At 40.2% G+C, this 12,908-nt stretch overlaps 1 protein-coding gene across 1 annotated transcript in view; it reads left to right on the top strand.

The window, feature by feature from the left end:
• The window catches only part of LOC128664916 (inositol 1,4,5-trisphosphate receptor type 2), a 693,905-nt gene that overhangs the window by 524,772 nt on the left and 156,225 nt on the right, over positions 1-12,908 (top strand). Inside the window, exon 10 of the mRNA XM_053719708.1 lies at positions 10,354-10,395. Within this exon, the coding sequence (XP_053575683.1) occupies positions 10,354-10,395 (42 nt within the window). The remainder of the gene's footprint in view (positions 1-10,353; positions 10,396-12,908) is intronic.

Here is a 12,908-nt window from a genome sequence, read left to right as displayed (position 1 = left end):
CTTGTGTAAATATAAATGTGTCACACACCCCTGTCACTAGCTGCTCACTCAGTACTTGTGTAAATATAAATGTGTCACACACCCTCTGTCACTAGCTGCTCACTCAGTACTTGTGTAAATATAAATGTGTCACACACCCCTGTCACTAGCTGCTCACTCAGTACTTGTGTAAATATAAATGTGTCACACCCTCTGTCACTAGTTGCTCACTTAGTACTTGTGTAAATATAAATGTGTCACACACCTCTGTCACTAGCTGCTCACTCAGTACTTGTGTAAATATAAATGTGTCACACCCTCTGTCACTAGCTGCTCACTCAGTACTTGTGTAAATATAAATGTGTCACACACCCTCTGTCACTAGCTGCTCACTCAGTACTTGTGTAAATATAAATGTGTCACACACCCTCTGTCACTAGCTGCTCACTCAGTACTTGTGTAAATATAAATATGTCACACACCCTCTGTCACTAGCTGCTCACTCACTACTTGTGTAAATATAAATGTGTCACACCCCTGTCACTAGCTGCTCACTCAGTACTTGTGTAAATATAAATGTGTCACACCCCTGTCACTAGCTGCTCACTCAGTACTTGTGTAAATATAAATGTCACACCCTCTGTCACTAGCTGCTCACTCAGTACTTGTGTAAATATAAATGTGTCACACACCCTCTGTCACTAGCTGCTCACTCAGTACTTGTGTAAATATAAATGTGTCACACACCCTCTGTCACTAGCTGCTCACTCAGTACTTGTGTAAATATAAATGTGTCACACACCCCTGTCACTATTTGCTCACTCAGTACTTGTGTAAATATAAATGTGTCACACACCCTCTGTCACTAGCTGCTCACTCAGTACTTGTGTAAATATTAATGTGTCACACCCTCTGTCACTAGCTGCTCACTCAGTACTTGTGTAAATATAAATGTGTCACACACCCTCTGTCACTAGCTGCTCCCTCAGTACTTGTGTAAATATAAATGTGTCACACCCTCTGTCACTAGCTGCTCACTTAGTACTTGTGTAAATATAAATGTGTCACACACCTGTCACTAGCTGCTCACTCAGTACTTGTGTAAATATAAATGTGTCACACACCCTCTGTCACTGGCTGCTCACTCAGTATTTGTGTAAATATAAATGTGTCACACACCCTCTGTCACTAGCTGCTCACTCAGTACTTGTGTAAATATAAATGTGTCACACAGCCTCTGTCACTAGCTGCTCACTCAGTACTTGTGTAAATATAAATGTGTCACACACCCTCTGTCACTAGCTGCTCACTGAGTACTTGTGTAAATATAAATGTGTCACACACCCTCTGTCACTAGCTGCTCACTGAGTACTTGTGTAAATATAAATGTGTCACACCCTCTATCACTAGCTGCTCACTCAGTACTTGTGTAAATATAAATGTGTCACACACCCTCTGTCACTAGCTGCTCACTCAGTACTTGTGTAAATATAAATGTGTCACACCCCCTGTCACTAGCTGCTCACTCAGTACTTGTGTAAATATAAATGTGTCACACACCCTCTGTCACTAGCTGCTCACTCAGTATTTGTGTAAATATAAATGTGTCACATACCCTCTGTCACTAGCTGCTCACTGAGTACTTGTGTAAATATAAATGTGTCACACACCCTCTGTCACTAGCTGCTCACTCAGTACTTGTGTAAATATAAATGTGTCACACACCCTCTGTCACTAGCTGCTCACTCAGTACTTGTGTAAATATAAATGTGTCACACACCCTCTGTCACTAGCTGCTCACTCAGTACTTGTGTAAATATAAATGTGTCACACCCTCTGTCACTAGCTGCTCACTCAGTACTTGTGTAAATATAAATGTTTCACACACCCTCTGTCACTAGCTGCTCACTCAGTACTTGTGTAAATATAAATGTGTCACACACCCTCTGTCACTAGCTGCTCACTCAGTACTTGTGTAAATATAAATGTGTCACACACCCCTGTCACTATTTGCTCACTCAGTACTTGTGTAAATATAAATGTGTCACACACCCTCTGTCACTAGCTGCTCACTCAGTACTTGTGTAAATATTAATGTGTCACACCCTCTGTCACTAGCTGCTCACTCAGTACTTGTGTAAATATAAATGTGTCACACACCCTCTGTCACTAGCTGCTCCCTCAGTACTTGTGTAAATATAAATGTGTCACACCCTCTGTCACTAGCTGCTCACTTAGTACTTGTGTAAATATAAATGTGTCACACACCTGTCACTAGCTGCTCACTCAGTACTTGTGTAAATATAAATGTGTCACACACCCTCTGTCACTGGCTGCTCACTCAGTATTTGTGTAAATATAAATGTGTCACACACCCCTGTCACTAGCTGCTCACTCAGTATTTGTGTAAATATAAATGTGTCACACCCTCTGTCACTAGCTGCTCACTCAGTACTTGTGTAAATATAAATGTGTCACACCCTCTGTCACTAGTTGCTCACTTAGTACTTGTGTAAATATAAATGTGTCACACACCTCTGTCACTAGCTGCTCACTCAGTACTTGTGTAAATATAAATGTGTCACACACCCTCTGTCACTAGCTGCTCACTCAGTACTTGTGTAAATATAAATGTGTCACACCCTCTGTCACTAGTTGCTCACTTAGTACTTGTGTAAATATAAATGTGTCACACCCTCTGTCACTAGCTGCTCACTCAGTACTTGTGTAAATATAAATGTGTCACACACCCTCTGTCACTAGCTGCTCACTCAGTACTTGTGTAAATATAAATGTGCCACACACCCTCTGTCACTAGCTGCTCACTCAGTACTTGTGTAAATATAAATATGTCACACACCCTCTGTCACTAGCTGCTCACTCACTACTTGTGTAAATATAAATGTGTCACACCCCTGTCACTAGCTGCTCACTCAGTACTTGTGTAAATATAAATGTGTCACACCCCTGTCACTAGCTGCTCACTCAGTACTTGTGTAAATATAAATGTCACACCCTCTGTCACTAGCTGCTCACTCAGTACTTGTGTAAATATAAATGTGTCACACACCCTCTGTCACTAGCTGCTCACTCAGTACTTGTGTAAATATAAATGTGTCACACACCCTCTGTCACTAGCTGCTCACTCAGTACTTGTGTAAATATAAATGTGTCACACACCCCTGTCACTATTTGCTCACTCAGTACTTGTGTAAATATAAATGTGTCACACACCCTCTGTCACTAGCTGCTCACTCAGTACTTGTGTAAATATTAATGTGTCACACCCTCTGTCACTAGCTGCTCACTCAGTACTTGTGTAAATATAAATGTGTCACACACCCTCTGTCACTAGCTGCTCCCTCAGTACTTGTGTAAATATAAATGTGTCACACCCTCTGTCACTAGCTGCTCACTTAGTACTTGTGTAAATATAAATGTGTCACACACCTGTCACTAGCTGCTCACTCAGTACTTGTGTAAATATAAATGTGTCACACACCCTCTGTCACTGGCTGCTCACTCAGTATTTGTGTAAATATAAATGTGTCACACACCCCTGTCACTAGCTGCTCACTCAGTATTTGTGTAAATATAAATGTGTCACACACCCTCTGTCACTAGCTACTCACTCAGTACTTGTGTAAATATAAATGTGTCACACAGCCTCTGTCACTAGCTGCTCACTCAGTACTTGTGTAAATATAAATGTGTCACACACCCTCTGTCACTAGCTGCTCACTGAGTACTTGTGTAAATATAAATGTGTCACACACCCTCTGTCACTAGCTGCTCACTGAGTACTTGTGTAAATATAAATGTGTCACACCCTCTATCACTAGCTGCTCACTCAGTACTTGTGTAAATATAAATGTGTCACACACCCTCTGTCACTAGCTGCTCACTCAGTACTTGTGTAAATATAAATGTGTCACACCCCCTGTCACTAGCTGCTCACTCAGTACTTGTGTAAATATAAATGTGTCACACACCCTCTGTCACTAGCTGCTCACTCAGTATTTGTGTAAATATAAATGTGTCACATACCCTCTGTCACTAGCTGCTCACTGAGTACTTGTGTAAATATAAATGTGTCACACACCCTCTGCCACTAGCTGCTCACTCAGTACTTGTGTAAATATAAATGTGTCACACACCCTCTGTCACTAGCTGCTTACTCAGTACTTGTGTAAATATAAATGTGTCACACCCTCTGTCACTAGCTGCTCACTCAGTACTTGTGTAAATATAAATGTGTCACACACACTCTGTCACTAGCTGCTCACTCAGTACTTGTGTAAATATAAATGTGTCACACACCCTCTGTCACTAGCTGCTCACTCAGTACTTGTGTAAACATAAATGTGTCACACACCCTCTGTCACTAGCTGCTCACTGAGTACTTGTGTAAATATAAATGTGTCACACACCCCTGTCACTAGCTGGTCACTCAGTACTTGTGTAAATATAAATGTGTCACTCACCCTCTGTCACTAGCTGCTCACTCAGTACTTGTGTAAATATAAATGTGTCACACACCCTCTGTCACTAGCTGCTCACTCAGTACTTGTGTAAATATAAATGTGTCACACACCCTCTGTCACTAGCTGCTCACTCAGTACTTGTGTAAATATAAATGTGTCACACACCCCTGTCACTAGCTGCTCACTCAGTACTTGTGTAAATATAAATGTGTCACACACCCTCTGTCACTAGCTGCTCACTCAGTACTTGTGTAAATATAAATGTGTCACACACCCTCTGTCACTAGCTGCTCACTCAGTACTTGTGTAAATATAAATGTGTCACACACCCTCTGTCACTAGCTGCTCACTCACTACTTGTGTAAATATAAATGTGTCACACCCTCTGTCACTAGCTGCTCACTCACTACTTGTGTAAATATAAATGTGTCACACCCTCTGTCATTAGCTGCTCACTCAGTACTTGTGTAAATATAAATGTGTCACACACCCTCTGTTACTAGCTGCTCACTCAGTACTTGTGTAAATATAAATGTGTCACACACCCTCTGTCACTAGCTGCTCACTCAGTACTTGTGTAAATATAAATGTGTCACACACCCTGTGTCACTAGCTGCTCACTCAGTACTTGTGTAAATATAAATATGTCACACACCCTCTGTCACTAGCTGCTCACTCAGTACTTGTGTAAATATAAATGTGTCACACACCCTGTGTCACTAGCTGCTCACTCAGTACTTGTGTAAATATAAATGTGTCACACCCTCTGTCACTAGCTGCTCACTCAGTACTTGTGTAAATATAAATGTGTCACACCCTCTGTCATTAGCTGCTCACTCAGTACTTGTGTAAATATAAATGTGTCACACCCTCTGTCATTAGCTGCTCACTCAGTACTTGTGTAAATATAAATGTGTCACACACCCTCTATCACTAGCTGCTCACTCAGTACTTGTGTAAATATAAATGTATCACACACCCTCTGTCACTAGCTGCTCACTCAGTACTTGTGTAAATATAAATATGTCACACACCCTCTTTCACTAGCTGCTCACTCAGTACTTGTGTAAATATAAATGTGTCACACCCTCTGTCACTAGCTGCTCACTGAGTACTTGTGTAAATATAAATGTGTCACACACCCTCTGTCACTAGCTGCTCACTCAGTACTTGTGTAAATATAAATGTGTCACACACCCTGTCACTAGCTGCTCACTCAGTATTTGTGTAAATATAAATGTGTCACACACCCTCTGTCACTAGCTGCTCACTCAGTACTTGTGTAAATATAAATGTGTCACACACCCTCTGTCACAAGCTACTCACTCAGTACTTGTGTAAATATAAATGTGTCACATACCCTCTGTCACTAGCTGCTCACTCAGTACGTGTGTAAATATAAATGTGTCACACACCCTCTGTCACTAGCTGCTCACTCAGTACTTGTGTAAATATAAATGTGTCACACACCTCTGTCACTAGCTGCTCACTCAGTACTTGTGTAAATATAAATGTGTCACACACCCTCTGTCATTAGCTGCTCACTCAGTACTTGTGTAAATATAAATGTGTCACACACCCTCTGTCACTAGCTGCTCACTCAGTACTTGTGTAAATATAAATGTGCCACACCCTCTGTCACTAGCTGCTCACTCAGTACTTGTGTAAATATAAACGTGTCACACCCTCTGTCACTAGCTGCTCACTCAGTACTTGTGTAAATATAAATGTGTCACACCTCTGTCACTAGCTGCTCACTCAGTACTTGTGTAAATATAAATGTGTCACACACCCTCTGTCACTAGCTGCTCACTCACTACTTGTGTAAATATAAATGTGTCACACACCCTCTGTCACTAGCTGCTCACTCACTACTTGTGTAAATATAAATGTGTCACACACCCTCTGTCACTAGCTGCTCACTCAGTACTTGTGTAAATATAAATGTGTCACACACCCCTGTCACTAGCTGCTCACTCAGTACTTGTGTAAATATTAATGTGTCACACCCTCTGTCACTAGCTGCTCACTCAGTACTTGTGTAAATATAAATGTGTCACACCCCTGTCACTAGCTGCTCACTCAGTACTTGTGTAAATATAAATGTGTCACACCCTCTGTCACTAGCTGCTCACTCAGTACTTGTGTAAATATAAATGTGTCACACCCCTGTCACTAGCTGCTCACTCACTGCTTGTGTAAATATAAATGTGTCACACACCTCTGTCACTAGCTGCTCACTCAGTACTTGTGTAAATATAAATGTGTCACACACCCCTGTCACTAGCTGCTCACTCAGTACTTGTGTAAATATAAATGTGTCACACACCCCTGTCACTAGCTGCTCACTCAGTACTTGTGTAAATATAAATGTGTCACACACCCTCTGTCACTAGTTGCTCACTCAGTACTTGTTTAAATATAAATGTGTCACACACCCTCTGTCACTAGCTGCTCACTCACTACTTGTGTAAATATAAATGTGTCACACACCCTCTGTCACTAGCTGCTCACTCAGTACTTGTGTAAATATAAATGTGTCACACACCCCTGTCCCTAGCTGCTCACTCAGTACTTGTGTAAATATAAATGTGTCACACACCCTCTGTCACTAGCTGCTCACTCAGTACTTGTGTAAATATAAATGTGTCACACACCCTCTGTCACTAGCTGCTCACTCAGTACTTGTGTAAATATAAATGTGTCACACACCCTCTGTCACTAGCTGCTCACTCAGTACTTGTGTAAATATAAATGTGTCACACACCCTCTGTCACTAGCTGCTCACTCACTACTTGTGTAAATATAAATGTGTCACACCCTCTGTCACTAGCTGCTCACTCACTACTTGTGTAAATATAAATGTGTCACACCCTCTGTCATTAGCTGCTCACTCAGTACTTGTGTAAAGATAAATGTGTCACACACCTCTGTCACTAGCTGCTCACTCAGTACTTGTGTAAATATAAATGTGTCACACACCCTCTGTCACTAGCTGCTCACTCACTACTTGTGTAAATATAAATGTGTCACACACCCCTGTCACTAGCTGCTCACTCAGTACTTGTGTAAATATAAATGTGTCACACACCCTCTGTCACTAGCTGCTCACTCAGTACTTGTGTAAATATAAATGTGTCACACACCCTCTGTCACTAGCTGCTCACTTAGTACTTGTGTAAATATAAATGTGTCACACACCCTCTGTCACTAGCTGCTCACTCAGTACTTGTGTAAATATAAATGTGTCACACACCCTCTGTCGTTAGCTGCTCACTCAGTACTTGTGTAAATATAAATGTGTCACACACCCTCTGTCACTAGCTGCTCACTCAGTACTTGTGTAAATATAAATGTGTCACACACCTCTGTCACTAGCTGCTCACTTAGTACTTGTGTAAATATAAATGTGTCACACACCTCTGTCACTAGCTGCTCACTCAGTACTTGTGTAAATATAAATGTGTCACACACCCTCTGTCACTAGCTGCTCACTCAGTACTTGTGTAAATATAAATGTGTCACACCCTGTGTCACTAGCTGCTCACTCAGTACTTGTGTAAATATAAATGTGTCACACACCCTCTGTCACTAGCTGCTCACTCAGTACTTGTGTAAATATAAATGTGTCACACACCCTCTGTCACTAGCTGCTCACTCAGTACTTGTGTAAATATAAATATGTCACACACCCTCTGTCACTAGCTGCTCACTCACTACTTGTGTAAATATAAATGTGTCACACACCTGTCACTAGCTGCTCACTCAGTACTTGTGTAAATATAAATGTGTCACACACCCTCTGTCACTAGCTGCTCACTCACTACTTGTGTAAATATAAATGTGTCACACACCCTCTGTCACTAGCTTCTCACTCAGTACTTGTGTAAATATAAATGTGTCACACCCTCTGTCACTAGCTGCTCACTCACTACTTGTGTTAATATAAATGTGTCACACACCCTCTGTCACTAGCTGCTCACTCAGTACTTGTGTAAATATAACTGTGTCACACACCTCTGTCACTAGCTGCTCACTCAGTACTTGTGTAAATATAAATGTGTCACACACACTCTGTCACTAGCTGCTCACTCAGTACTTGTGTAAATATAAATGTGTCACACACCTCTGTCACTAGCTGCTCACTCAGTACTTGTGTAAATATAAATGTGTCACACACCCTCTGTCACTAGCTGCTCACTGAGTACTTGTGTAAATATAAATGTGTCACACACACTCTGTCACTAGCTGCTCACTCAGTACTTGTGTAAATATAAATGTGTCACACACACTTTGTCACTAGCTGCTCACTCAGTACTTGTGTAAATATAAATGTGTCACACACACTCTGTCACTAGCTGCTCATTCAGTACTTGTGTAAATATAAATGTGTCACACACCTGTCACTAGCTGCTCACTCAGTACTTGTGTAAATATAAATGTGTCACACACCCTCTGTCACTAGCTGCTCACTCAGTACTTGTGTAAATATAAATGTGTCACACACCCCTGTCACTAGCTGCTCACTCAGTACTTGTGTAAATATAAATGTGTCACACCCCTGTCACTATTTGCTCACTCAGTACTTGTGTAAATACACAGGAAATCCTCTAATATACTCCAACATCCAGAGAAGCCTAAAAAGACTAAGGTTAGCACTAGACAACCACCCCCCTGTTTCCTGGCCGATAACAGCTGACGTTGGCTTCAGGTGACAGGGGTGGAGAGCGGTAACTAAGTCTTAAAGGGAATTAAAAAATAGTACACCAAAGTGCACTATAATTACACAGACGCGTTTCAGCCTTGGTCAACGGCCTTTTTCAATGTGTGCTTATTATAATTCGGACAAACCGAAGCCCGGATGCCACCTCTTAATATACAGAAAGACTTAACTTTCATTATCCAATCATAAGACGTCTAGGATTCACACCCCCTAGCGGACCAATCACAGACACAGTTTGATCAAGCTAGGCGTCCGTTATGAGCTTATTATCCATTGGTTCAATAGATACATTACGTAACTCAGGGGGCGGGTGTGAACAGTAGCTGTCAAACATCGCTGCATGTAATTCATGGCTCCCCGTCACACCCGATCACACGATCAGCAACATCACCACCTGCGATATCACTTCTGTTGACATGTACAGTCGGTATACACACAGCTCATTGAACTCAATTAGACTATAACCATAGCTAAGCATCGGAAGTTTAGACTAATATTCTCAGGATGTCAAGATTTGAGTATCGCTAAAAGGACTAAAACTAATATTCCTACAATAGTCCTTTATGCTAATCATAAATCTATTTGAAACTTATATATGAATAGCACAGATCAAACAAATACTCACTCAAGCCCTGATATTCAAAACATTGAGAGGCCGAGGAGAAAATGCCTGCTTTTGTTCGCCAGACTTGCAGTCTGTCGATATATTAGAATAAAAGGAGGTGGACCCACAATGTGCTGGCGAGTGACCATGTGTCTCCCATCGGAAATAGTGGGGATCGCGGCTTCTGCTCAACATCGCCACTTGTCGGCATTGTCAGTTTATGAAGTATTCCTACACAGCACAGAAAGTGTGCACACTGAAAGTAGGAACACTTCAAATAATGCCCATGGTAAACTAACTGTAACTATACTACCTGCATCACGCTGTAAAGTGGCGAGACATACATGGCTGAAACCCTACACGTAACCTGCAATATATGACTAGTTAATCAGATTAAATAGCTGCTAGATACCGTGATAAGTAAAATTATCCGTGTAATGCTCAATTGTATAGACAGATGTGTCTTCCCTTTCCCCCTTCTTAAAGGATTATAGAAAATACCTGTGTTTCAGAATGTAAATGGAATGTGTTTTTTTTTTTTTTTGTTTTTTTTTGTTTTTTAGCTCAATCCAGACTATCGAGATGCGAATGATAACAAAAATCAGGTAAGTACTTTTCTCTTTATATTTAATATTTAAGATAATATGCACGTATTTAAACTGCTGAGATTACCATGGCTTTTCTGATTTTTTACACATCTCTATGCTTATACCTATTACACATCTCTATGCTTATACCTATTACACATCTCTATGCTTATACCTATTACACATCTCTATGCTTTTCCCTATTACACATCTCTATGCTTTTCCCTATTACACATCTCTATGCTTTTCCCTATTACACATCTCTATGCTTTTCCCTATTACACATCTCTATGCTTTTCCCTATTACACATCTCTATGCTTATACCTATTACACATCTCTATGCTTTTCCCTATTACACATCTCTATGCTTTTCCCTATTACACATCTCTATGCTTTTCCCTATTACACATCTCTATGCTTTTTCCTATTACACATCTCTATGCTTTTCCCTATTACACATCTCTATGCTTTTCCCTATTACACATCTCTATGCTTTTCCCTATTACACATCTCTATGCTTATACATATTACACATCTCTATGCTTATACCTATTACACATCTCTATGCTTATACCTATTACATATCTCTATGCTTATATATATTACACATCTCTATGCTTATACCTATTACACATCTCTATGCTTATACCTATTACACATCTTTATGCTTATACCTATTACACATCTTTATGCTTATACCTATTACACATCTTTATGCTTATACCCATTACACATCTCTATGCTTACACCCATTACACATCTCTCTGATTATACCTATTACACATCTATATGTTTATACCTATTACACATCTCTATGCTTATACATATTACACATCTCTATGCTTATACCTATTACACATCTCTATGCTTATACCTATTACATATCTCTATGCTTATATATATTACACATCTCTATGCTTATACCTATTACACATCTCTATGCTTATACCTATTACACATCTTTATGCTTATACCTATTACACATCTTTATGCTTATACCCATTACACATCTCTATGCTTACACCCATTACACATCTCTCTGATTATACCTATTACACATCTATATGTTTATACCTATTACACATCTTTATGCTTATACCTATTACACATCTCTATGCTTATATCTATTACACATCTCAATGCTTATACATATTACACATCTCTATGCTTATACTCATTACACATCACTATGCTTATACCCATTACACATCTCTATGCTTATACCTATTACACATCTATATGCTTATACCCATTACACATCTCTATGCTTATATATATTACGCATCTCTATGCTTATACCTATCACATATCTCTATGCTTACACCCATTACACATCTCTATGCTTATACATATTACGCATCTCTATGCTTATACCCATTACACATCTCTATGCTTATACCTATCACACATCTCTATGCTTATACACATTACACATCTCTATGCTTATACATATTACACATCTCTATGCTTATACCTATCACACATCTCTATGCTTATACATATTACACATCTCTATGCTTATACATATTACACATCTCTATGCTTATATATTTCTCTTGTTAAGTGTATCCAGTCCACGGATCATCCATTACTTGTGGGATATTCTCCTTCCCAACAGGAAGTTGCAAGAGGATCACCCACAGCAGAGCTGCTATATAGCTCCTCCCCTCACTGCCATATCCAGTCATTCTCTTGCAACTCTCAACTAAGATGGAGGTCGTAAGAGGACTGTGGTGTTTTATACTTAGTTTATTTCTTCAATCAAAAGTTTGTTATTTTTAAATGGTACCGGAGTGTACTGTTTATCTCAGGCAGTATTTAGAAGAAGAATCTGCCTGCGTTTTCTATGATCTTAGCAGAAGTAACTAAGATCCTTTGCTGTTCTCACATATTCTGAGGAGTGAGGTAACTTCAGAGGGGGAATAGCGTGCAGGTTTTCCTGTAATAAGGTATGTGCAGTTAAAATATTTTTCTAGGGAATGGAATTTGCTAGAAAATGCTGCTGATACCGAAGTAATGTAAGTAAAGCCTTAAATGCAGTGATAACGACTGGTATCAGGCTTATTAATAGAGATACATACTCTTATATAAATGTATTTTAAAACGTTTGCTGGCATGTTTAATCGTTTTTTACATATGTTTGGTGATAAAACTTATTGGGGCCTAGTTTTTTCCACATGGCTGGCTTGAATTTTGCCTAGAATCAGTCTAATTTTCGTGCCTTTGGAAATTTCAAGGCAGGAGCAGCATCAACTTCCTCCGCTTCAAAACAAGAGGGAACTGTTGCTCATTCCAGAAAGGCCTGGAAACCTAACCAGTCCTGGAACAAGGGCAAGCAGGCCAGAAAGCCTGCTGCTGCCCCCAAGACGGCATGAAGGAACGGCCCCCTATCCGGAAACGGATCTAGTGGGGGGCAGACTTTCTCTCTTCGCCCAGGCGTGGGCAAGAGATGTTCAGGATCCTTGGGCGTTGGAGATCATATCTCAGGGATATCTTCTGGACTTCAAAGCTTCTCCTCCACAAGGGAGAT

The sequence above is a fragment of the Bombina bombina genome, chromosome 6 (genome assembly GCF_027579735.1).
Source record: "Bombina bombina isolate aBomBom1 chromosome 6, aBomBom1.pri, whole genome shotgun sequence".
In the NCBI taxonomy this organism is placed as follows: Eukaryota; Metazoa; Chordata; class Amphibia; order Anura; family Bombinatoridae; genus Bombina; species Bombina bombina.
This window is presented reverse-complemented; position numbering and strand designations above follow the sequence as displayed.